General features: G+C 53.4%; 1 protein-coding gene across 2 annotated transcripts in view; it reads left to right on the forward strand.

Annotated features, from left to right (window-relative positions):
* The window catches only part of DHX35 (DEAH-box helicase 35), a 69,293-nt gene extending 45,170 nt beyond the window's left edge, over positions 1-24,123 (forward strand). Inside the window, exons 17-23 of one of the 2 annotated variants that reach the window (XM_036009832.1) lie at positions 37-114; positions 2,119-2,248; positions 4,853-4,934; positions 6,908-6,979; positions 7,632-7,743; positions 13,250-13,303; positions 24,112-24,123. In XM_036009832.1, coding sequence (XP_035865725.1) covers positions 37-114; positions 2,119-2,248; positions 4,853-4,934; positions 6,908-6,979; positions 7,632-7,743; positions 13,250-13,294 — 519 coding nt within the window. In that variant the 3' untranslated portion in view covers positions 13,295-13,303; positions 24,112-24,123. Of the gene's footprint in view, positions 1-36; positions 115-2,118; positions 2,249-4,852; positions 4,935-6,907; positions 6,980-7,631; positions 7,744-13,249; positions 14,375-24,111 lie in introns of those variants that run through there. The other variant, XM_028524199.2, reaches the window with a different exon arrangement.
* The last annotated feature ends 301 nt before the right edge of the window (positions 24,124-24,424 follow it).

The raw sequence follows: 24,424 nt of genomic DNA on the forward strand, positions 1-24,424 counted from the left end.
GGGGTCGGCTTCTATGTGCTGCTTTTTTCTTTCCAGATGCGGGTGCACCGGAAATTTGCTGTGGAGGAAGGCGATCATCTCACTATGCTCAACGTGTATGAAGCGTTTATCAAGGTAAGCACAGCCGCCACCTGAAGGGTCCCCTCCACACACCCGTCCACCCCGGGAGCCGGGGTTCCAGAAGTTCAGTTCAAGGGATGGCCGAGACACCTCTCTGAGGTGTGTATTAGATTATTGCCAGTATTTCTTTTTATTCTTCTAAAGATTTTATTTATTTAATTTTAAAGAATGGGGAAGAGAGGGAGAGAAACATTCATCGGTTGCCTCTTGCACGCCCTGAACCGGGGACCTGGCCCACAACCCAGGCATGTGCCCTGAATGGGAATCGAACCAGTGACCTTTCAGTTTGTGGGATGATGCCCAACCCACCGAGCCACACCAGTCAGGGCTGTTGCCAGTATTTCTGATCTGGGGGTTGGCCCCTGCCTGAGGTTGTGATGCGGATTTGCCTGGAGGAACACAGAGATGTGGTACTTGCAGCGGGCTGCCGGCTTGGCCCCCCGGCCGCTCCCCTCACTCTGTCTCACCCACCCAGTGTTGCTGGGCGGTGCTGTCTGACATTTGAGTAGGAAGTTCTGTTATATTTTCTGCAAATAAGTGCAGCTGAGGGTAACTTGTAGGCTTTAGTTCGCTCTTCAGAGCTGTCCTGTGAGTCTGAGACCTCACGCAGCAACCACTCCGCCAGCAGCGGACGAGCTGCGAGGATCCATACACATTCACGTACCTGCCTGCAGTTAGCCTCAGTGATGTTAATTTGTAGTGTTCTCCATACTCTGTACAACTAGGAGCGAATCAAACAGCTTAAAGTTCTCACTAAAAATTGCTAACGAGAGATCTGAAGGTGATGCAGGACAATGAAAACAGAAATCTCTACAAGGAGACGCTATGAGAGGGGGAAATGAGATACTTCCGATTTTCAGTATCTTGTATTCATTTTTTTTAAAGATTTTATTTAGTTATTTTTAGGGAGGGAAGGGAGGGAGGGCGAGAGAGAGAGAGAGAGAGAGAGAGAGAGAGAGAGAGAGAGAAACATCAATGTGCGGTTGCTGGGGGTCATGGCCTGCAACCCAGGAATGTACCCTGGCTGGGAATCGAACCTGGGACACTTTGGTTCCCAGCCCGTGCTCAATCCACTGAGCTACGCCAGCCAGGTTGTATTCATTTTTTAAATACTTTTTTAGAAGAGGAGAAAGACTGACTTTTTGTTTTATCAGAGATCTGAATGGATCTATTTCATCAATGAACAGTTTTCAGGAAAACCCCATCTCTTACTAAGATTATTAATTATGGATTAGGTCAGTGGAAATTCGCTGGTATGTGTAGGGTATGGTCTCCAGCCCAGAGCCCCCCGCCAGGGGACTGCAGGCGCAGGCCCCCACTGCGGGGTGTGGTCTCCAGCCCAGAGCCTCCCCCCACAACCAGTGGACTGAGGCACAGGCCCCCACTGCTCGTTCTGTGGTTGCCTTCTGGGAGCGCCCTCTGCGACCCACATTTTCCCAGTGAAGACACCTTCCTGCCTGGCCTAGACTAATTTCCAGGGTACCCTCCCACAGCAGCACTTAGTCCAAGACATAATGATCATACTTAAGAATCTAGAAAAAAAATGAAGAAGTGTTGATAGAGTCATAGTTTGGGGCTAAATAATAGTAATTTGGAAATTATTTCTAGATTGTCAGGTGTCATATTGTTTGTCTGTAGCCAAATGAAGTGATGAACTCAAGCCTGCCAAGGAAGGGAAGTGTGTTTACAAGGAAGCACAGGGAAGGGATTCTGTGTGGGAGTGTGCCAGTCACTAGGAAGGTACTCAAGATTGTCGTTAAGATTGACGACTCTGCTGGTTGGTGAACTCTCACTTGCCCCTAAGGCAGAGGCTGAGGTCAAAGAGCGGCCAGAGGGCCAGCACGCTGACACCTGTCTCAGCATGTTAGAGAGATGGGTGGGCCAGAAAGGGCTGCTCGCCCTCTGGAGATCTCGCCCCCATGAGCCCGCAAGCTCAGGGGGAGACAGGAGCCACTCCGTGCTTTTCTCATGCTCCCGCCTGGGCCCCGCCCCCCGCAGCACAATAAGAACTCGCAGTGGTGCCAGGAGCACTTCCTCAACTACAAGGGGCTGGTCAGAGCTGCCACCGTCCGGGAGCAACTGAAGAAGCTCCTCGTCAAGTTCCAGGTGCCCAAGAATTCGAGCGAAGGTAAGAGTCGGCTGCTCCGCGTCGTTGCAGCTTGGGGTTCTCCCGCTGGCTGGCGTGCGATGCTAGGTGGACAGCGGGTGTACTTTGTACCTGTGTCGACAAGAAGTTGCATGTAAAAAGAGCGTAGTTTTTTCCACCGCGGTTCATTTTTATGTCCGAGGGCAGTTCTTGTTAAAAAGACTTTCATAAGCTCTGACAACTTGTAAGAATCATTAACCTTCAGGTCATTGAACATTATGTAATTCATTTTCCCATGTAGGCTTTGTAAGGAAAGTCACTTTTAAGTAGTTGAGTATAAATTGCATTTCACGTTCAGATACAGGCATTATTACAGCAGGTGTGTGGGTTTCACCTGGGCCGGCAGCGGGGCCAGACCGACGTGCTGTGTGAGGCCCGGGGTCCGCCTCCAGCCGGGACAGTGATGACTATGAACTGAGGACACACTGGGTCATACTGAGGCGGGGGCTCTGCAGTTACTGTCTCTGCCTGCCACTCTGAAGTGGAGGAAGTGCTCCCACGTTTTACAGATGAGCTGTCAGAGCCCCAGGGAGGGGTCAGCTCAGGACAAGACTGCGGGTCACGGCAGAGCACGGTTCGTGCGTGCGGCTCAGGACCTGCGCTCTTCGGGAGGCGGCTCCTTTGCTGGCTCGTTCAGCAGTCGTCTTCCGAACGCCCACCGCATGCCGGGCGTCTGGGCGTGCCTCCAGCTCCCCAGTACTCGTGTGCAATAAATAGGCCAGCAGTCTGGTGGAATATGCAGCTGTTCCCCCATTGTATAGATGAAAATGATGAGGCCCATCGGCGATGAGCGCCTTGCCGACGGTTACACAGTGAGTGTGTGGTGGAATCAGAGCCTGAACCCAGGCAGTTTGATTCCAGTCTCGTTTTGCCTTTGCAACCAAGAACAAGTGCTTACAGGGAGACGAAGACGTGGTCCTCACTCTCAGGAAACCGTGCAGGTGCAGGGGGAGTCGCACAGGTAGACAGACGGCTGCCGCATCAGGCTGCCAGCCCTCTGAGCAGTTATGAGAGCGGACACCTCCATGACTGTGGCGGACAACGAGGGCAGCGGGTGAGATGTGGTAGGGATGCAGGGAGGAAGGCGGCCGGGGTGGGGGCTGGCCTGGGGGTTCTCGCAGCAGGCCCGGAGTGGACTGGTGGCGGAAGTCCAGCCCGGCAAACTGATTGCATTAGAAAGCGGTAGCAAGGGGCACGCTGGGCAGGGAGGACTGTGGAGACAGGTGCTTGGAGTGAGGAGCCCATCAGATGCTCAGAGAATATCGATGACTGAATACGCTGACAGGGGAAGAGTTGAGACCTGGGTGATCAGGTAAAGCTGGTGTCGTTGCTGGAGCAGGAAGCTCACGAGGGCAGTGACTGGGGGAGAAGCTGGCTGAGTGCCTGTCCCCAGCAGAGACACAACAGTCTTCCAGACCTGCGTCTCTTTACCTATTTTTCATTGTCAACCCCTTGCCCAGGAGAAAAATTACATCAAATTCTTCCTAACGAGAGACATTAAATACTAGGAAATAAGATTTTGTAAGGTAGGGTTGAATTTGGGGAGGGGGCTCAACTACTGTAATATCTAAGATTCCCTCCCCCCTTGCCCTCCAAGAACCGTTTCTCACCCCTTCTGTTCTGCGTGGAACTCTCTCATGGGCCGTTGGAGAGAAGGGGCTGAATCTTGGCTCAGACTGTGGTTAGAGACGGAGATCTGAGAGTTGCCGATTCTGTGCCGGGAGGAAGCACAGGAGCACTTGTGCAATAAAGCAGGGGTGCCTTTTGCCAAAACATTGCTGGTAAGGATGCAGCAAAACTTGCAGCCTCACACATTCATGGGTTTGTAAATTTTACCACCCTTTGGGAACTGGTTTGTCAACGAACTATATTTCACGGAATCTAAAACACCATTATGAATAAGCCAGGCCATTATTTTGTGTACCACCAAGAAAGAAAGAAAAAACAAACGCTGCCAATTATAATTATAAAACACTGTCCTGGGTTCAGTGAGGGAGAGCGTGGAAGAGGGCGAGTCTCAGACTTGACGAAATGTGGCGTGTCATGAGCCATATAAATGACACCGTGTTTGCACACTAATTTGGATTGTGTCCTGTGGGGATCATCTAATGGGGAGTCTTTCCCCTTGGAAGATGTTTACTCTAGCAATACAGACACCAATTAAAACGGGACGTTTGAAACTTTTAAAGGATTGCACAGTGTAGCTGTAGCCACAGAAATAATGCAGTGTTGGTATCCCAGATTGTGTCTTAGGAAGGAATGTCACTCCCATAGGTGCTGTCCTAGGAAGGAGTTCCTGAGGTCACGGGCCAGCCAGCAGAGTGCTCTCCTAGGTTCTGGTGCCCAGCCTTGGCCTGGGCATCGGTGGTCCAGGGGGACTGGGGGCCCCAGGTCAAAGGACAGCGCAGCACGTTTCCCTCAGCAGCCACTGCAGGAGGGCGGGGACACCTCCTAGGGGTGGGGCTGGGGAAATGGTGCAAGGTGGCTCGAAGCAGCCAGGGGTGCGGCCTCACGGCATGGGCCTGGGCGCTCACAGCATACCGCCGGCAAGGGTCTCACCCAGTGTTCTGTTGGCTGCCTTGGCAGGTGATCCAGATCCGGTTCTGCGGTGCATCGTTTCGGGATTCTTCGCAAATGCAGCGAGGTTTCATTCCTCCGGAGCTTATAGGTAATGTGATGCTTGGTGAAGTCATCTGTTAAAGGACAGACCTTAAAAATGGTCCACACCGCATAGAAAGCTGATGTGCAGGAAAAGGAGAGAAACTAAATTAAAGAGTTTTCCCTTATTTATTTATGTGGTGCCTCTATCCGAAGATGAGTTTAGCTATGTAGCTTTAAGCAAAGTATCTTAACTCTATGGAAGTGACTCTCAAATACTCAGCCCAGCCACAGTTGTAGAAGAACGAAGTTTACACGTCAGGAGGCTGGCAGTATTTCCATTCTGGTAATAGGATCACAGGACTAGAAGGAGCCACTAAGATGCTCTTCCCTAGACTAGTCACTTTTGTTGCTGGGCAGCTCATGTTTTTAGAGAATTGCAGGATCGAAGCCACCGCCTACCCCGATACGTCGTGGCCACATTTGGTGGCTTTGGGTGTTGGCCAGTGTTTCTTAGTGTGTGCGACCTGCCTCCCACTGCAGACTACAGCTGCTGCATTTTCTGCGCAGAGAAAATCGCTGCTGGTGGATGCCCTCCTCATAGCCTTCGGTGTATTAAAGCATATACAAGCCGATACGTGGCTTAGCTTTCTCCACTCCAAACTAAACCACTCCCGTTCTTTGAATTGTTCCCGGTAGCCCGTCTTTTCTCGTGACTTCGCCGCAGCCTGTGCGAAGTGCAGGGACCCAGTGATCTGCTGCTCAGGGAGGGAGCAGCCTGAAGGCTTCTCCCAGCCCTTCTCTGGACTTCCTTCACACGGTGCTTTGTCACTAGCTTTTTCCGCTCAGAAGGCACTACAGGCCCGTCACCCGTGAGGTCGGCCGTGTTGTCCCAGACCCTGGGCTTTGTTAACGAGGCCAGAGTCAGATTGAAGGTTTTTTGTTTTATTGTTTTGGCAGCCAGGTCTCTCAGGAGACGGGACCAGCAAACTGACTGAACCTAGCACAGTACTGTACATTTATCTCTGGGCTGTCCCGTTTGTCACTCTGGGCCACGTGCTCCGGCCTGTGGGCGTCAGTTCTGCTGCCCGTCACGCGAGCTTGCCTCCCAACACCACCGTGCTGCCCTGCTCGCGGCTGAGGCGGCGGCTCCCGGTGCCTGGCATCCTCTCCAGGGAGCGCCGTTACAGTGTGGTCACTTTGGCGGCCCCACTGTCCTCAACAGTACAGATTCGTGGTTTCTACTCGCATTTGGAGAAGTCCTTTCTCCCGGACCCTCGGCAAAAATGTGGGCTACACACACAAGGGGCTTCCCAGTTGGTGAGCCCCTTTGGGATGAAGTCAGTGTCGGCCAGCTCAGGGCCCCAGGGTGCTGGCCGCACTGTGGCGCCGGAGGCGAGCTCGGTGGTGGCGCTGGAGGCACGTTCTGACACACGGCATCCCCGGCACCTGCAGAAACTCCTGCAGAAACTCCGTGATTGTGGTCTGGGCAGCAACATCCTAAGGCACGAGTGTTCTCTCGTGATCTGATCCCATTGAGAGTTCTGGGCCCCATCAATTTATTTTTAATTAAACTGAGTCATACCTGCCTTGGAATTTGAAATATTATCTCAGAGAAGTGGATACATCAACACTGAACTTTCTTTTTTCCCCTGTTGTCTCCCCCACAGTCTTTATCTTTCGTATTTAACTTTGTTCAATAGAAGTCGTAATTTATATTATTTCTGTTCCCAAGGAAATGATTTTCAAAGAGAGCCTACAGGAGATAAACATAAAGACTGGCAGAGCAACATACTTCTAAAATTTTTTTCCCCTAAATGTCCACAAGTTGTTTTACTTTCAGTCCCTTGTTTGCGTGATTTATGCGTGACTTCTGGGCTGGCAGCGGGGGAGGGGCTGGTAACGCGCCCGGGAGAAGATGGAGAGAGCAGTCCTGTCCTGCGAAGTGTACTCTGGATGCATCTTTTATAATAAGCGCGTCTCTGGGAAAGTCGTGCTGCAAGTAGTTAAAATCGGCCTCAGACAAATTCTTGTTTTCACAAGGACCATCCGCGACGACCACGAACTGCACATCCACCCGGCGTCCGTGCTCTACGCGGAGAAGCCGCCTCGCTGGTAAGCCGCGCTCCTGCTGCTTAGCCTCGTGCCTGCGCTGAAGGAGCGGCCTAGTTCTGGTTCTCGTCGGGGTCCCTGTCGGCTGGAACGGGCGCCCCGTGCACATTGGTTGACTTGGTTATGCTGGGCCATTCATAGAAAGTCTGCTCTATCAGGGCTCTCCTTGAGCAAACGGTGATAAACTTCTGCTCACTCAGCCATTCAGCAAACATTCAATTTTGCCCTTGGACCAGATACTTTTAACCCTGCACAGCTATGTGGAGATGAATTCAGGGCCCGGAGAATTCATAGTTTGGGTGGAGAGACAGACACCAACAGATGCCAGTACCTTAGGAGAAGGGCTTTCATAGAGTGATTAGTATAAAGGGCTGCGTTGGCACCTCAAGGCCAAGGCGAGTCAGGGATGGCTGAGATGTTCTGGAAGTCATGTAGGCCTCAGAGCCTCCCCCGTGGATGGACACACTCTTATCCACCACTGAGGCCACGAGGCTTAAGTGAGCAGCATCCGTGCATTTGTTTAGTGCAGTGCCCGGCACACAGAATAGATGCCCGTTGAAGGTGAAGGGGGAAAACGCATCATCTCTGATTGTTGTGATTCTTGTCTCTCATCACAAGGTACAGGAATTTAGCTCATGCTTCCTTCTTGTCCCAGGGTTATCTACAATGAAGTCATACAGACCTCCAAGTACTACATGAGAGACGTGACCGCCGTTGAATCTGCCTGGCTGCTGGAGCTGGCTCCACACTTCTACCAACAAGGAACGGTAGGGGTGAACAGAGTCTGTCCCCCAAAACTGCCTGTCAGCCCACCTCTTCCCGTTCTAGATGCACACTTGTGCTCCAGGTCCGTGCCTGAGGTTGTCCCCCAGTAGCACATAGGAGACACGGCCGTGACCCCATCCCCAGACCATTCTGGGTAGAAGCTCTACCACTTGCTTATTGTGAAGCGCCTTTAAAAATAACACCTGAGACAAAAAAGAGAATGAATCTTCAGCTTTCTCTCTCACCCTCTGCTCGTCTACACTATTTCCGAAAGGAAGTTCTGTCACGCTGTGGATCGTGTTGACAGGGAGGGGCACAAGCGTTCTCTGACGAGGGTCGCCTCGAGGGACCGTAAGGAGGTGTGCCAGTGAAACCGGGGGTTTCGGCCCAATGCCGGCTGCCGCTGAGCACCAGCGCTACTGCGGGCTTATCCTCTTCCTCCACGCAGGCCTCCTGGGATGGTGAGGGGGTGAGCCTCACAGAGCAAGTCAGAGTTTCGTGTTCTTCATTTCTACAGGAAAATGGCTCGTTCACTGCACACATACACACAAAAGTCACAGCTTTTTTTAGCAAGATTTTTAATGGAGAGGTAGTTATATGGGAAGGCTGGCATGAAAGCAGGTAAATCAGAGTTCACAAACTGTCTGGCTAAATAGAGCCCGAAGACTTGTTCCGTCCGGCGTTGTGTTTTTAAATGATGTGTTCAGTCCAGTCACATTCAGTGAGTTACTGCTGTGGTTAGGGTTAGGTCTGCCATTTTGCTACTTATTTTCTATTTGTCCAATTTACTCTGTTCCTTTTTTACTGCCTGCTTTTGAATTAACCAGACTATTTTAGTGTTCCATATTGTCTCTTCTAATGGCTGTTTATGCTTCTTGGTTTTTGGGTGGCTTAGAGATTATAGATGCATCCTTAACGCATCACAGTCGACCTGGAATTAGTATCACACTATTCAGGTGACATGTAAGAAGCTTAGGTATTTCACTTCCCCATCCCGTTCTTTGTGCTCTTGCTGTCGGATATTTTATTTCTACATTTGTTATTCTGTGTTGTTTCTACATGTGGCTTGTTTCTGTGTATTGCCATATACATTACTTTTTTCTACATACTCTATTTTTAAATGTTGTATTTTATTTCTACATATATTCTATTATCTGTTTTAAACAGTTGCCTTTTAAAGAAACGAAGAAAAACAAAGTATTTTGTGTTCCCCACATGCTCGCTGCCTCTGTCACCCCCATGCATTTGCCCAGATCCGAGGGTCCGTCGGGTGTCTTTCCCCAAAGAGCTCCCTCTAGTGCACGTTTTGGTTCACACCCACTAGTGAGATGCTCTCCACACTCAAGTGTCTGAACGAACATCTTTGTTTTATCTTTACTTTTGAAAGATATTTCTTCTGTGTATAGATTTCTAGGTAGCACATCTGTCCTGTTTTTTTCATTCAGCACTTTAAAGAGTTTGTGGCAGTGCTGTCTGTTTTGAGTTGTTTCTGTGAGAAGCCGGTCGTTTTGTTGCTGCTCCTCTGTGTGTGTGATGTGTTTTGTTCTCGTGTGACTGCTTCTAAGTCCTTCCTTCCTCTTTGTGTTTCCAGCCGGTAGACCTGTTCTGTGCTTTTGTTTGTGTTTTTCCTGCTTGCGGTTTGTTGGGCTAACTGGATCTGTGGGCTGATGTTTTCTTTTTATCACATTTGGGAATTTTGAGAATAGTATTCCTTAAAATATTTTTTCTGCCTCAATAACTGTGTGCCAAGGTTCTGGAATGCCAGTCACACACATTCTAGAGCACTTGTCACTGTCCTGCGTGTTGTGGAGGCTCCGATTTTTTTTTTTTCTTCTGTTTGGATAGTTTTTCTTCCCTGTATTCAGGTTCACTGGCCAGTCCTTCTGCAGTGTCCAGCCTGCTGTTAAGCCCATCCAAAGAATATTTCACTTTGTATTTTCTGTTCTCACACTTTCATTTGGTTCTTCTTTAATTTTTTATTCTTCTGTTTAGAGTTTCTTTATGTTCATTCATTATGCCCATCTTTTTCTTTAACTCTTCTAACCTGTTATACAGGGGTAGCCAGCCAGAAGGAGGTCTACAGCTGTGATTACATGAGACACAGAGTTTATTACTATTATTACTTGTATTATATATTGTTATATCAATCCTTGTGTCATTATTAATTTTCACATGAAAACTATATACCTACTTTTGTCCATCCCTGTATTAATTGTTTTAAAGGGCTTGTCTGCTAATTGAACATATTGGGCAATTTTTAGTTTATTTTATCTTTTGATTTTTTTTTCCTCCATGTTATAGGTCTCAATTTCCTGCCTCTTTAATATTGTTGTTTATGCTGGGCAGTATAAATGCTGTGTTGTGGAGAGCCTGGATTTGGTTGTCTTTTTTGTAAAGAACGTTGAGCTTTTTCCTAGTGGGAAGTGAATAACGGCAGATGAGCTTCATTTCACTGAGGACTGATCTAGTTTCCGATGGGGCCAGTCTGAGGCAGCCGCGCTCCTAGGACACGGTGACCTGCCTGATGTCTCGGCAGAGTGCCCAGCCTGTCCAGCGAGGCCTTTGCGCTCCGGGCAGAGCCCCGGCATCTCCCGCACGGCACAGACCTGCACACCCATGCCAGCTCGCAGCTCCCAGGCACTTTTGTCTGCCAGCCTCATCAGCCCTGGGCTGGCACATGTGCCACTTAGTGTTCAGCCAAGGCTCGAGGGCCCCCCATGTAGAGTTCTGGAGCTTTCCTGCGAATGCCAGCCATCTCTGGCCTGGTTCCTCCGCCTGGCAGCCCTGTTCTCTGTTCAGGACTTACGTCTGGTGCCAAGGTTTGGAGAGCCAGGCAGAGACCTAGGGCGAATACAGAGCTCACTTGGAGTGTTTCCTTTTCCTGAGGATTTTAGCCCTGTGCTGTCTGGTGCCAGTGCCTGAAAACGTTTGCATCGGTATTTCGTCAAGTTTCACCATCATTCACCACAGAAGGGAGAGTCTGAAACCCATAACTTCATCAAGGTTATAGCCACACTGCAGTGTTTTCAACCCCTAATTTGGATTGACTGGTGCATTTAACAATTGGGAGGTTTCACACTAAATGTGGGCTTCAGACTCCTCTTGAAAGAAGTATGGAACCTGCTTGCACCAGGCTTGGGTTCCAGCCTGGCAGCAGTCAGCAGGGACACAGGAGGGGCCCCTGCTGGGAACGACACCCCAGGTGCCACAGCCTGCCTCCTCGCTCCTTCCACGAGTTCAGCTCGTGAGGACACCGGGGCTGTGACCCTGTGCACGGAGGGGTCTTCTCACCCATCCCCCTCTCGCAGTGGGCAGGGCAGTTGGCTTTCAGAAATCTTGTTATAATACTTAAATCTCATCCAGCCAAACGAAATACATTTCACACAGATCCTCGTCAGGTGTTTCAGCGGCACCCGAGATCAGCGCAGGGACCGACAGCAGCGCAGAGCGTGGTCCCCGCTGTGCTGGCCTGATGGGAACAGCCCTGAAGTGGCAGGAACTCTCTCCCTGCAGAACGTCTCCGGTGGGAAGTGCAGGGAGCGACCAGAAATGCAAGGTGGCGGTTGGGAAGCACGGCCCAGCTGTGAGGTGCTCGTTGAAGGGATGAGGGGCAAGCAGCTAAGGAAGGAGAGTCCGAAAGTTGTCTTAGGCTCTCAGAGAACAGAATGAACCTAAAAGTTGAGTTCTTTTCCCTTCTCAGCTCAGAATTACAGTTTCTTCAGGTCAAACCCACAGAGTTAAGAGCGAATAGCCCCAGGAGTTTGAAGAAGACGGCAGTCGTAAATTCCTGCCTTTGTCTTTTCTCTCCAAATGCTTGTTTTTCAGCTCATCAGCTCTGCTCTGATCACTGCGATCAGTTATTTTTAGAGCGGCCGGGGCTTGACGAATCACCTGGGACCCCAACTTCATTGTACAGGGAGGGCCCTGAAACTCCCTAAGAACCTCAGCCCCTCCTTCGCTAAACGGTGCAAAGGTACTTCTGCTACTAACTTGTTAGTCCAAAGCTAATGGATTCCTCCAAGGGCCCCGCAGACCTCCGGGGGCGCCCACATGTGGTGGGTGTGTCCTTTGTTGAACGCAGCGTAGCGCCTCCTGACCACCCAGGGCTCACCGACCGTCCCGGGCTCTGTTTCTGGCACCCTTGGTGACTTCCCGTTACTGCTGTTTTTCAGAGCGTCACTCTCGCCCTGTAACGAGGCCTGAAATGGTCCAGAGTCGGCTCTGTTTATACTCAACATTCTTCCCAGAAACGAGCACCAAAAATGGTCCCACGGGCACGGTGATGTCATCTCCTGTTCCCAAGCGAAGGCTGCGGGGTGTCTAATGTTAGTTCTAGGGGTCACATCAGGTGAAGTGAGGGGATTCAGAGAAACTCAGCAATCAATAGACAGGGAGAAAACAGGGTGAGCTGTTTCAGTCCTTCCAGTTTTTTTTCCCCCCGAGTCTCAGAGGTATCTCTGGAATCTGGGGAAAATCCTCTGAGCCAGAGCCTTTGGCAGAACCTGTACCAGTCCTTTCTTGGACATACGCAGTTAGAAAGGGACCTCTTTCAGCTCGTTGACACGTGTGTCCTGTGCACTCGGCCTTCTCTCGTCGTGCTTGGTGGTGTGTTGTGTCTTCTTGTGCACCCCGTGTTCTCCCAGGGCCTGCAGTTCTCTGCCAGCTGTGGGGACCGCTGCCTTGTGGCCAGGTGGGGCCAGGTGGGCGTGGGCATGCCACAGTGGGCATGGGCATGCCTTGCTGGCCACCAGGGCGGGAATTCCTCAGGTGGAGATCTCACCGCGTGGCAGGGTGACGTGTCTTAGATGTCACTTGGTTGGTGGTTTATGACCATTAAGGGGACCCAGGGCTATTTCAGTGAACAGAAGTCATTTATTAGAAACTTACGTTTGTACACTGTGCCACAAATGCATAGGTTAGAATTTCTAGCACTTCGGGCCAGAACGTGCATCTCCCTGAATCCTGTTATCTGATGCCCATGATTATAATGCTGCGCATCCTCTGTCAGTTATGCTGGCAGACAGCGACATGTCTGAAAGAAAGCTGTGCCACTAGGGGTATCCTTTTCCTGCGTGTCTTCCCTGCCTTGCACAGGTGCCTGCATTTGAGATGCCCGCTGAAATGATGTACCTCCTCACTTCCTTTCCTCGACCATCCTTCAGGGATTCATGGAAACTTGACGTGATGTCCGGCCCGAGCCCTGCTGCCTGAGCTCAGGAGTTCAGCTGCAGCGCTGTCCACACGGCCTGTGTGCCCGGGCTGAGCCATGGTGGGCGGGGCCTCGGGCTGCTGTGGCTTACCGCAGGCCCGTTTCCTCTGTTGGCCACTGGCACTTGTTTCCCTGCAGACTCCTTTCTGGGGGCCTGGCACTTACTGAGAGGGTGTAAACCAGATGGAAACTGTGATCTGGTCGTGTGTGTGTGTGTGTGTGTGTGTGTGGAGACTGTGGTGAAGCCTGGTTTCTTTGTCTGGCCACCCCCAGTTACGATGTTTTCTCTTCTCTTGCAGCACCTGTCCCTGAAAGCCAAGCGGGCCAAGGTCCAGGACCAGTGAGCAGAGCTGGTGGGGCCCTCTTCTCTGTGCTGCTGCCCCAGCTCCGGGGACGGCGAGCTGTCCTCGGCTCCTGTGGAACCTTCAGCCACCTGTGCACTGACCCCTTCTTCCCGCTCCCCTCCGCACCTGCACTCCTCGCTGGGATTCTGGAGGAGTTGTGTGCGGGCAGGCACCCTGCCGCACGGCACCCAGCAGAGCGGGAGGTGGCAGGGCTTTGCTCGTCGGTCAGTTGGCACCCTCAGGACCCAGCATGCCACTCCAACAGGCTCACCGTGCTGGCCTAGTTTAATGGGAACAAGGGGGAAAGTTAGCCAGTCCGCCTGCAGCACCACGCCGGTGCCCTGAGGGTTTGCTGGGCTGGCTTTGCTTTCCCTGGAGGGCTGTGTGGACCAGCTGCTAGGTGCGAGTAAGTGTGTGCCCACAGAGGGGCGAGACCTGGGAAACGCTGCGGATTTCTGCCAGTCACCACAGGGCTTGTCTGGTGGCACAGGGGCTCCCCACACCAAGGTGCTTCTGGTTTCCCCTTTGCCCGTGTCCGTCCGCTGGCAGGAAACTCGCAAGGACGGGCGATCGACAGAGAAGACTCGTGCGCCGTTCTCTGTTAGCACAGGTTTCCCTGTTTTACAAGCGGGCTCAGCTTTCTCTGCCGACAGCATCACCACCGGGCAGCTCGGCCCGTCGGGGCCTCCGCAGCAGGAACGCACGGCAGCGTAGAGGCGCGAAGCTTCCGTAGCTCAGGAACACGCCCTGCACATCTGTGTGTGTTCCTGGCCGCGTCCTTGGAGACGGGGCGGCCCTCCCAGCCCGCGCTGGTCACATCGCTGCCCCGGGCTCCTTCGCCCTGGTGTTTGCACTGCAGCCCGTGACCAGTCAGACTTCGTCCCCGTCCTGCTCAGTGGCGTTTATTTCAGAACCACGTAGCTAGAAAGTTTATTTTTGTACTGGTCTTAGTTTGTACGTGCCACGTTGGCACCAAATGCATATGTTATTTTTATTTCCATTTTATAAACATGTTAATAATAGTGATAACTTGCTAATAATAGCAAACCTTTATACCTAAAGTAAATGCATTCCCTCCCATCCTGGTGCCCAGGGTCTGTAGTTTAAGGTGGCCTACTTCCTTCTCCCGAGCGAGGGCCTGACATTAGCCAAGAAACCTGGTGCTGTGGTGTGCAGCAGCCTTTGGGGTCACCCAGACCAGGGGAGCCCCGCTGAGCAAGACCACGGGACCAGATGGCCTCAGGCCTTGCTAGAGCAAACCACAGGACATGGTTTAAATGAAGTCCCAAAGGTGCTCGCCAGTTTCCAAGTGGCATCTCTCTGTGTAGAGGTCAGAAGCACTAATTCATACAAAGTCCGGATTTAGGCCTGGGGCTGACCCTAATAAGCTGCAGGGGTGGGAAGTGCGGGACCCCCACCCTGCAGGTGAGGCTGGAGAGCCACAAGGAGAGGCCACATGGACGGCGGGGGCTCAGCCTCGGGGAGCACGCCATGTTGGTCACCCCGACCTGGGGGTGTCCGGTCCGAGCATGTCTGCCTGTGCCCACCTCTGTGGGGCTGCTGGGCCCAGGGCAGGCCCGGGCTGTGCGCTGTGTGCCCACAGTGTGTGGAGAGAACGCTTCACGGGCAGGCCTGTCACTCTACGGTCACAGCCTGTACGTGTGTCCAGAGACCCACCAGCTTGTGAGGGAGTGATGTCCCGGCCTGGCTGAGAGAGATAGGACCTGGGTCATCAGGGCCTGCAGGCCTAGCAATGCACGAGACTTTGTCCCCAAGTAGTTCCTCAAGAGTTAGTCCCCTTGGGCTCCGAGTGGCTTTTCAAAGTCGTTAGTGAAGTTTCCACCGCACTGCAGCGTCTTCTTCCTGGTGCCCCAGGAGGTGGGGGGCAGCCTGTGTCCAGCCGGTGCCCCTGCTGCTCGCTCAGTCGGCAGGTGGTGGGCGAGCCCCTCGGCTGCATGCCTGGCGCAGGGTCGGGGGCCGAGGCGTTTGACATGAGTGGCCTGACTGACGGGCGGACCAGCACAGGGGCAGGGCGACAGTGGTGAGTGGCGGAGGCCGAAGAGGCCAGGGCGGCATCTGAAGGACGCGTCCCCATGACCAGACTTCCCTGTGAATGTGCAAGTGGTGCTCGTGTCCTGCCCTGTCGGTCCCCTCCAGCCGACTATTGCACTTGGGCCGTGACCTTGGAGAGCGGCACGGTCCTCCAGCCCCATGCACTCCTGTCTGTTGTCCTGGCGTCGGCACGGCCCTCACCCAGCACTGTGTCCACTTGGTGGCCTGGGTGCTGCCGTTCCCTCTCTGTCCTCGTTCTCAGCTCCACGTTGCAGGACTCGGTGCCGGTGGCCCCTGGTCGGTCGTTTCATAGGGCTGAGTGGCTGGGAGGCACAGGGCTGAAGCGCCTAAGTCTGGATGACCATGAGACCCTGCCCTGGACCTGCCCGACCGGACCCCTGGGAGTGGGAGGCCGCAGCTCCGGCCCACGGGCTTCTGATGTGGGGACCACTGGGAGTGGAGACGGGCCTGGACACGGGAGGACGGCAAGGCCAGGGAGGAAGGTGAGCCAGCAGGAGGGGCATCAGATTTGAGTGACAGCTGACAACATGGGCTTTGGCATAGCTGGTACCCTAACGTGTGCCTGCATGGCACCCCAGGCCCACTCTCTGTTCCCCCGAAGCGCTGTGGTCGGAGCGGTTGGAACGCGACTCCCAGCAGGTTCTGGCAGTGCCGCCAGTGTTGGTCGGCCCGCCGGGAGTTTTCCAGACCCCTCCCAGAACGAGGGACGCGTGGTAGTGGGCATTCCATGAGACACAAGATATTACTCCACATGGAAGGCGATCCTCTGGTCGGTTTTGGGTGTGAAAATGTTCTTTCTTTTAGTGATGGTAGTTTTAAAAAATGTTTTCCTTGGGAAAGTAAAATACTGACAATCTTGCGTCAGTCTCCAATTAAAAACCAATTCAAAACAAAAGCAGTTGTTGGTTGATGAGATCCCCGTGTCTGGGCACGAGCGGGTGGGCGGCTGGGCGGGGCTGCGGGCCAGCAGGCAGGGCCGGCACCGAGCATCGCTGCCCTGGGCGGGCGCCTCTGCCTCGCCAGGCTCTGGGATGGGGGCGGGGGGGGCTTGGAGCATCGGGGTGGGGAGGTGGGGGACTACCTGTCTGGCAGAACTGGCAGGATTCAGGTTAGCAGGACCCGGCCCCCTCTGTCACTCACTGCACCTTCAGAGAAGGCCAGGTCTGTCCCCTCTCCACGGACTCATCTGGATTTTTCCTTGGCCTCCCAACGTGTGCTGGAATGGGATGATGGAGCTCTGGATTTTCTGTCACTGCAACTGACGATAGTCCACTAAATCCTCTCAGGCTCCGCTGGCCACTCCGGGTGCGTCGCTGGAGTCTGCACGGCAGGTCTCCTGGCTCCTCACAGTCACTGCTCCCTCTGGCAAGGTCACATTCTGCTGTCTCCAGTGAATCACGGAGGTGTTACCTGGTGCGGACCTGGGTGGTACTGAACTTGTCCAAACAGGCTGTCTCCTTGCCTGCCAAAGAGACTCCTCAGGCAGCACTCTCCCTGGCCCTGTGGCCTCAGCCCCTGCTTGCGGGTTCTGCCGAAGGCAGTGAGTAGGCTGGGATGGCTGAGAGGGCCGGCAGGGAGTGGGTGTGGTGGTGAGGGGCCCACGGCGACGCCCAGACTCTCCGTGGTCAGGCGGAAGGCCAGCATGGCTGCTGCCCCAGGGCTAGGCTCCTCACTGGGCCCAAGCTGACGGGGTGAAACCTTACATCAGGGTTCCCTCACCCCCTGGGGCTGCAGACTGCTACGTGTCCTTGGCCTGGTAGGAACTGAGCCGCACAGCAGGAGGTGAGCAGCCTGCCTGTGAGCGAAGGAAGCAGCTTCAGTCGTTTTATGCCTGAGCTCTGCCTCCTGTCTCCCTGCCTGACCAGCGCCAGAAAGGTCCTGACCGCTCGCTGCCTTATTTGATCCAAAGACAGACTCCTTCCTCCATCTGGCCTGCTGCACCCAGACCACCCCCCTCACCCCCCCGCCCCCCCCCCCCCCCCCCCGGCCCTCTGCCGTCCCTCCCTTCACTGTCTCTGCATTCCCGCCTGCTTTGTTTCTAGGTACCGTCAGCGTGTGCAGTGTCTGCTGTTACTGTGTCTACTTGTGGCTCTTCTTTTTGTGGTTGGTCTTCCCTTGTGAGTGAGTATCCTTTAGCTCTTCGTTTGTCTCTCTGACTTCCGCATAATTCTCCCCCCTTTTTTAAATCATGAAGTTTCTTCCTTTTTATATTCTTTTTAAGAAGTATTTTCACCTTAACATTTATTTTCACTTCTTGTTTTTTTTTTTTTTTTTTTTTACAATCTGTTTTTAACTTTTCTTTTGTACTTGTGGTACAAAGAAAAATCTCTTTTAGTTTTTGTTGCTGTTCTGTAAATAGTTGCTTTCATTATTTGCATTTTCTCATTTAATACATCAGTTTTAGACTCACTGTAACATTTATCTTCCATTTCAACTTACTTCTGTGGCTCCCCTCCTCTCCTAGGTTAGTGGGGTTAATTTTGTTTTTGTGGTTGGCAGAAGGTCTAACTGTAGGTGTGGGAGCTGAGAGAAGATATTTGTGGTGGTTGGAATCAAGAAAGGATTCACTGTCCAGAATATGCAAGAAGGTCTCATAAGTCAACGATGAAAAGACAACCCCAAGAGGAACAAGTGGGTGAGGGAATGAATACTCTGTAGAAGCAGACCCCATGGTTTGCAAAGCCTGTGCAGAGTTGCTGAAAATCATCAGAAGAACACAATCTAACACAATAATTCCATATCACCAGGTTAGCAAAAATGGCAAAGGTGGGTAATGCCAAGTGTTGGCAGAAGTGCCGGGACCTCCATGCACTGCTGGTGTGGCCGTCCTGGATGGCCACCTGGCGCCACTCCTCGAGTGAGGTGTGTGCATGACTCACTCTCCAGAAATTCCATGTGTGGGTGAGCATTCCCAACAAAATTCTCACCTTGGTCCCTAAGGAGCCGTGTATAAGGATGCTCACCCAGTGTGACTGTGGAGGGTGGGGTGGAGTGGCGTCCGCCACTGGGACCACGTGTAGGGACATTCTGTGGATGACACCGTGGAGTCCTCCAGAGCAGTTTCAAGCTACAGACAACATCGAATGTGGACCTTAAAAGTAGCTGAGTGAAAAAAGTAAGTTCCAGGGAGATGCGACAGTATCATTTACAGACGATAAAAGGACACGCACACAAGAAACTACAACGTTGGCAAAAACGTGTACAAACCAAAAGATGCACGTTAGTGGGGTTGCCTACAGGAGGTAGGGGAGGACGGGAGTGAGGGCAGGGGTAAGAGAAAACTGAAAACGAAGTAGAACAAAATGGGCTGGAAGAAGGTCCCTTGGGTGATCACCTACAGGAGGCCTAGATTATAGAACATGCATCCTTTCTTAGTCAGGGTTTTGGACAGGTTTACCAGTCGCCCCAGGTAGGGCAGCGTTGGGGGGCTGGCCACACGCCAGTGTGTGGATCTCAGTGGGCCTGCTGCTGGGCTTCCAGCTCCTGTCCCTGCAGGAGCCACCGTTACCCACCCCGCTGGGCGCGATGCCCTGGTGAACACGGTGGAATGTCTTAGCGCTTACCTTCCCCACCACAGAGCACTTCCGCTCAGACGGGGGGTCTTGTTGCGACGCCTCGTGAGCTAGTGCATTCCACAGTGGGGTCAGTTTCCACCAGCAATCTGACAGCCAGCAACAGCTGCCAGCCTCATGTGACCACCGAGGAGTGGAAGGTGTGCAGAGGCAAATGAGGGCGCTGGAAAAGCCCTCCCCACGTTCTCAACAGGACACACTGCTTGCGTGGACGGGAGCTCGTGGGATGTATGTAGGCACAGCGCGTCCTTATCTCTGAGGCAGGAGCTGGAGGGGCAGAGGACGTCATCCAGAGTCCTTCCTGCTGATGAGCATCTTTAAGATGGGATTTATGCTCTCAACCCACAGGGACTGTTGTCCCTTTACTTTGGCTCATGGCCCTGTGCTTCCAGAACCTTCTTGCCCTCAGTGCTGGCCTGGATTATTAGGAGGCTAAAAAGAGCAGGTTATGGCAAAGCTTTGAAAATCCCTTAGTAACCTTTCGTCATCCAAGGAGCCTATGAACTTCAGCTGCGTGTGCTGCCCCCTTGTGGCTTCTGCTCACGGTATCATTGGTGGGGGGCAGTGGGGGGTGCATCATTTGGAACCAACCCTCTTAATTAGCCAGTCCAATTCTTGGACTGGTTTTCCAAGAATTGCCTTGTAGCAGGGAGAAATCTGGGCCAGGTTAGTGAGGCAACATGCAAATTGGAAGAGACCACCAGGGAACTTGTTAAATTTAAGTCTTACTGTAAATTTTTCATTGCTTGGAGAAAGGGTGTTATAAATCACCCCGGCTTGGGCTGCAGACTCAGGAGGAGGGCGGATTCTGGAGCAGTTCCCCGCCCCAGCGGTGAGTGGGGTCATGGAAACCCACGTCTGGGGAAACAGGGCAGGCTTCCTGTCCCCAGATTTGTGGACCGAGGTCAGCTCCCCTGGGCCCAGTTCTGAGAGAGCCCAGGTGGAGTAAGATTCTTACATTTGGTTTATGCCACCTGGTCAATCCATTGTTCCAGCAGAGTTAGGATCAGGGGTCACCGCAGTCCCGTAGCCTCTCCCAGCTGCTCTCCTGGTTTGTGCCCAGACGGAACCCTAACACCTGTGGGGGCCAAGAATGACTCTTGCAGGCCACAGAGACGGCGCACACCAGTGGCAGCAGGCCTGGGTGTGTCCTCAGTGGTGGGGGCAAGGGCCCTGAAACTGGAGCAGGAGACCCAGATTTACAAACAAAAGACAAAACAACTGTCATTGACATGTAATTTACATAGAATAAATGTATTCATTTTAATTGGATAGTTCAGTGAATTTTGACAAACCTATATACCACAAATGACCACCCAAACCAATTTTAAAAGTAAAAAAAAAAAAAAAAAACAACTCACCGAAATCAAGTACAGAACATTTCCATCTAAAAACTCACCTAATTATCTACTCTCGTAACCCCATCCCCCCACCCACAGGCCTCAGGCACTATTTTACTACCAACAGCTCTGTCTCTTTTCTAGAATTCCACGTAAATGGAATCATTCCGAATTCCCTCCTCTGTGTCTGGAGGAGACCTCGGTTTAAGCCCCAGTTCCAAGATAACTTTGTGGCCCCTGGCAGGATACAATGTTGGTCTTCATCTCAGTTTTCCTATTTGTAAAATGAAGATAATCATCACAACATCCACATATTCCCGTGTGTGCCGGAGCTCCCCAGAGGTTTGGGGCCAGGAAGTGCTCGGTGACCAGGGACTGCTCTTCTCAGCGACCTGCCAGCGAAGGCCCCCTGCTGCCCCTCCCTCCACACCTGTCCTAGCCTCCCAGGCACCATGATTGACACCACACCCCCTTCAAAGCGGACTCCTTTTTAGAGAGACACAGAGACACCCTGGGAAAGAACTGGATGCAATGATGAGGGCCCCCCTAGGGACAGAGGTAACCGGGGCCTGAGCAGAAGGGGAGGGATATGTTTGGGAGGCAGCCACAGAGCTCTGGACTGGGGCCTGCTTGGCTTTGGGGTGTGGACACTGAGGTGTCCTGGGGGAGTGAGTGTGAGCCGAAGGTGTGTGGGACACTCCAGGGCAGTAGTGGCATCAGGGGCAGACCCACGCTTGGACACCCACTCTGATTCACCCAGGGACAAACCCGATGGACGCCTCCAGCCCCTGCACAGCCAGGCACAGACTCAGTGACATCTGACACACTCACAAGCACTTCCAGACCTGAGGACTGCACACCCACACAGTCACACTCACCCCAACCTTCAAATATGTATCGATCGTCTTCTGTGTGCCAGGCACTGGAGATTGGTGTGACACTCACACACTAGAAGACGAGCCCATATTAAGATTCAGGCTGCACCCCAGAGACATGGAGGGTCCTTGGTGGGTCCTGAGTTCCAACCTGTTAACCTGCTCAGCTGGTAACTGGGCAGAGTGGGACTGTGCTGCCCTCTGCTGGCCCTGTGGAGGTAGGTGCTTTTGGTCCCTTGTTTCTGGCAACCTGGTGGAGCAGATACGAGGGGAATGGGCTGTGTGAAGAACTCTTTCCCTGAGCCCTGATCTCCTTGTTATACCCTGCATGCCCTTCCCTCTCCTTCCTTCCCTCTCCTTCCCTGTAAGTATTACCTGGACTTGAAGTGAGAGGTGAACCAAATGATTTTCCTTTCTTTTTTATTTTTAGAGAGGGGAAGAGAGGGAGAAAGGAGAAAGAGAGGGGTGTGTGGTTGCCTCTCACATGCCCCCTCCCCCCCCCCCCCCGCACTGGGGGGACCTGGCCCAAAACCCAGGCATGTGTCCTGATTGGGAATCGAATCAGCAGCTCTTTGGTTCACAGGTCGGCACTCAAACCACTGAGCCACACCAGCCAGGGGCAAATCATGATTTTTTTTGAGCTCTCTCCTGTAGCACCCCGTTCCCATGGCCCCTCCTCCTGACCCCTAGCTACTGCAACTGGTTCAGGGGATCCCTTCTCAGCCACATAACATCCTGCGGTGATGGAGGGACCCACAGTCCGAATTTGGAGATAGAATTCAGCCGACACTGATGGAGGCCAACTCCTTGAGGTCAAGGAGCTGCAGAAGCCGGCCAATAGGCATACACTCTGGCCAATAGCTCAGTGGAGCCCCGCCAGCCCAGGGCCAGGGTACACAGGGAAACGGGTCTTGGAAGGGGTTCCCTCCAGGCACAAATCTTCCAGACCCCAGCCTTTTGAATCACCCTCAGCAGAGACCCCAGACATCAAGGGGGCAGAGACAAGCCATCCCCAGTGTGCCCTGTCCAAATTCATGACACATAGAATCTGTAGGCATAATAAGTGGCAATTTCCCTGTCACCAAGTTTTGGGCTGGATTGTTAGGCAGGCCCCGGGCACACATCAGACTCGGACCATGATGGGCTAGTGAGCTTCCGAAGCCTGGAGGGGAGGGAACCCACCATGGAAATCTCCTTGGGAGGATCTCTGGCCCCTTCCGGGTAGCCAGCCTGAAGATCTGGAGGCCTCCACGCCCCATGATTCCTGGGGGGTCGGTGGTGCTGACCTGGTCAGCGCTACGTTCCCTTGTCTGGGTCGGTCTGAACCAGCTTCATTCTAACAGGGAAGCAATGTTTTATGCAACAACCATTTCTCCTGAAGCGTCTTAAGTGGAGAAGTGGCGCACGGCTATTTGGAATTGCAGAAAAGTGTCGCGCCCGTGGGAGTGGGGGACTTGACCAGAAAAAAGGCAGGACGCCGTGGGCCCTGAGGTTGCAGAGCCACTGGCGGTGGGGAAAGACGAGTCCCCCGCCCCTTTGTCCCCTGCGAGGAGGAACTGAGGCTCAAACGGCCACGGAGCGTAGCCCAAGGAGGAAGCAGCTCGCGTTGGATCCACATCCCCGGGTTTGTTCGTGCTCTCAACGCGGTCCGGAAGCGCGGAGCAAGGACGCACACCCGCTCCGCCCCCAGTGTGGGCTGAAGCTGCCAGAGCCGCCGAATCCCGGGGAGTCGTGTCCCGAGCACCCCAGAGGCGGCGGAGGCGGCGGAACGCTCGGGCCGGCGCTGCGCGCGGCAGCTGGCAGGGGGCGCTGGCGCTCCACGTTTGCGCCGCCGGGACTAACTTGTCGGGTCATGGTCCCGGGGCCCAGGCAGTGCGTATCTGGAGCTCGCCAGACCGGTGACCTCGTCCGCGCAGTCTCGCCACCGGGCATGCTTCCAGCTCTGGTCCTGGCCTGAGGGTCACGAAATGGAAGGAAACTTCCCACCATCACCCATGACTGAGTCCTCTGCTCTGCGCAACGGCTCAGAGCTGAACTTGACCCACCAGGTCCTTAAAGCTTGACTATATCCTGAAGGAAGGCATGAATCTCCCCAGTTGACAGGTCAAGTTCATGATAATAATAATAACCACCAACAAAAATAAAATAATACCAGCTGACCTTTACGGAGTTCCAGTTATTGACCTGGCTTGGCAGGATCCTTCAGGGTGGAACCTGGGGAGGCAGGGAGGAGGCTAAGTCACCTGCGCAGGGTCCTGCTCCACCACCAGGGGCCCTGCAGACCTGAGAGCCTGGTAGGAGGAGCAGATAGATCACAATAAATATGAGGGGCCAGCGGGCCGTCCAGACCATCCCAGGCCCCCCTGCGTCTGCATTTCTTCCACTGTAACCATCTCTCCTGGAGCCCTGAGGGGCCAGAGTGCCTGGGTAGAGGCCCAGGAACAAGACTGGCACCTACCAGGGAGCATTGCCCAAGGTCATGGTGCCCAGAGCTACTGCCTGATACAGGAGCTGAGCTCACTGGGGCCAGGGCCACAGCTGGGTCGGGTGGAAACCAGCCAGGGAGCGACCCCAGACAGGGAGCTGTGCTGGCATGAGACAGTGCGGTAGGGTGAGACAGTTCAGGGCTTGGGCCTCAGCAGGGCCTGGGTTCTAGTCCTGCTGTTGCCCCCTACCAGCTGTGGACCTTGGGCATGACACTTGAGCCCTCACTTCAGTTTCCTTATTTTTAAAATTAAGATAATAATAGTATACATCCCTGTACAGATCGTGTGTGTGCGTGCTTTATGGTGCTTTGATATCTTTCAGACTCACAGACCCAGGGAGGGACTGTCCCTCCCAGGACCAACTACATAACCTGCCCTAAGCACACGTCGCCTGTGCAGACTGACCAGGGTAAAGCCCCGCCCCGAGCATCTCCTTTCTAACTCCTGCTCCCAGCCAGCATGTCGCCCCAGGGCTGGGGCCAGGGGCCAGACACCTAGGGACACCCTTGTAGCCTAGAGCCGACTACAATCACCCACGCTGACCAGTCCCGGCCTGCTCCCCTTGCCGTGACCATTCCTTCTTGTAAAACCACAATAGAGGCTCTGGCCCCCGCTAGCCCGCAACTCCTTTGCCTCCTGACAGCCCTGCGTGGTACGGCAGGGCCCTGCTCTTGGGAAACGTGAGTGACAAACTCTTCTTTCAAGGCAGTTGTCTTTATGTCCGTCCTCTTACCACACCCGATCACCACAGAATCCCAGGCACCTTTTAGAACAACCATATACG

The sequence above is a fragment of the Phyllostomus discolor genome, chromosome 9 (genome assembly GCF_004126475.2).
Source record: "Phyllostomus discolor isolate MPI-MPIP mPhyDis1 chromosome 9, mPhyDis1.pri.v3, whole genome shotgun sequence".
Classification (NCBI taxonomy): Eukaryota; Metazoa; Chordata; class Mammalia; order Chiroptera; family Phyllostomidae; genus Phyllostomus; species Phyllostomus discolor.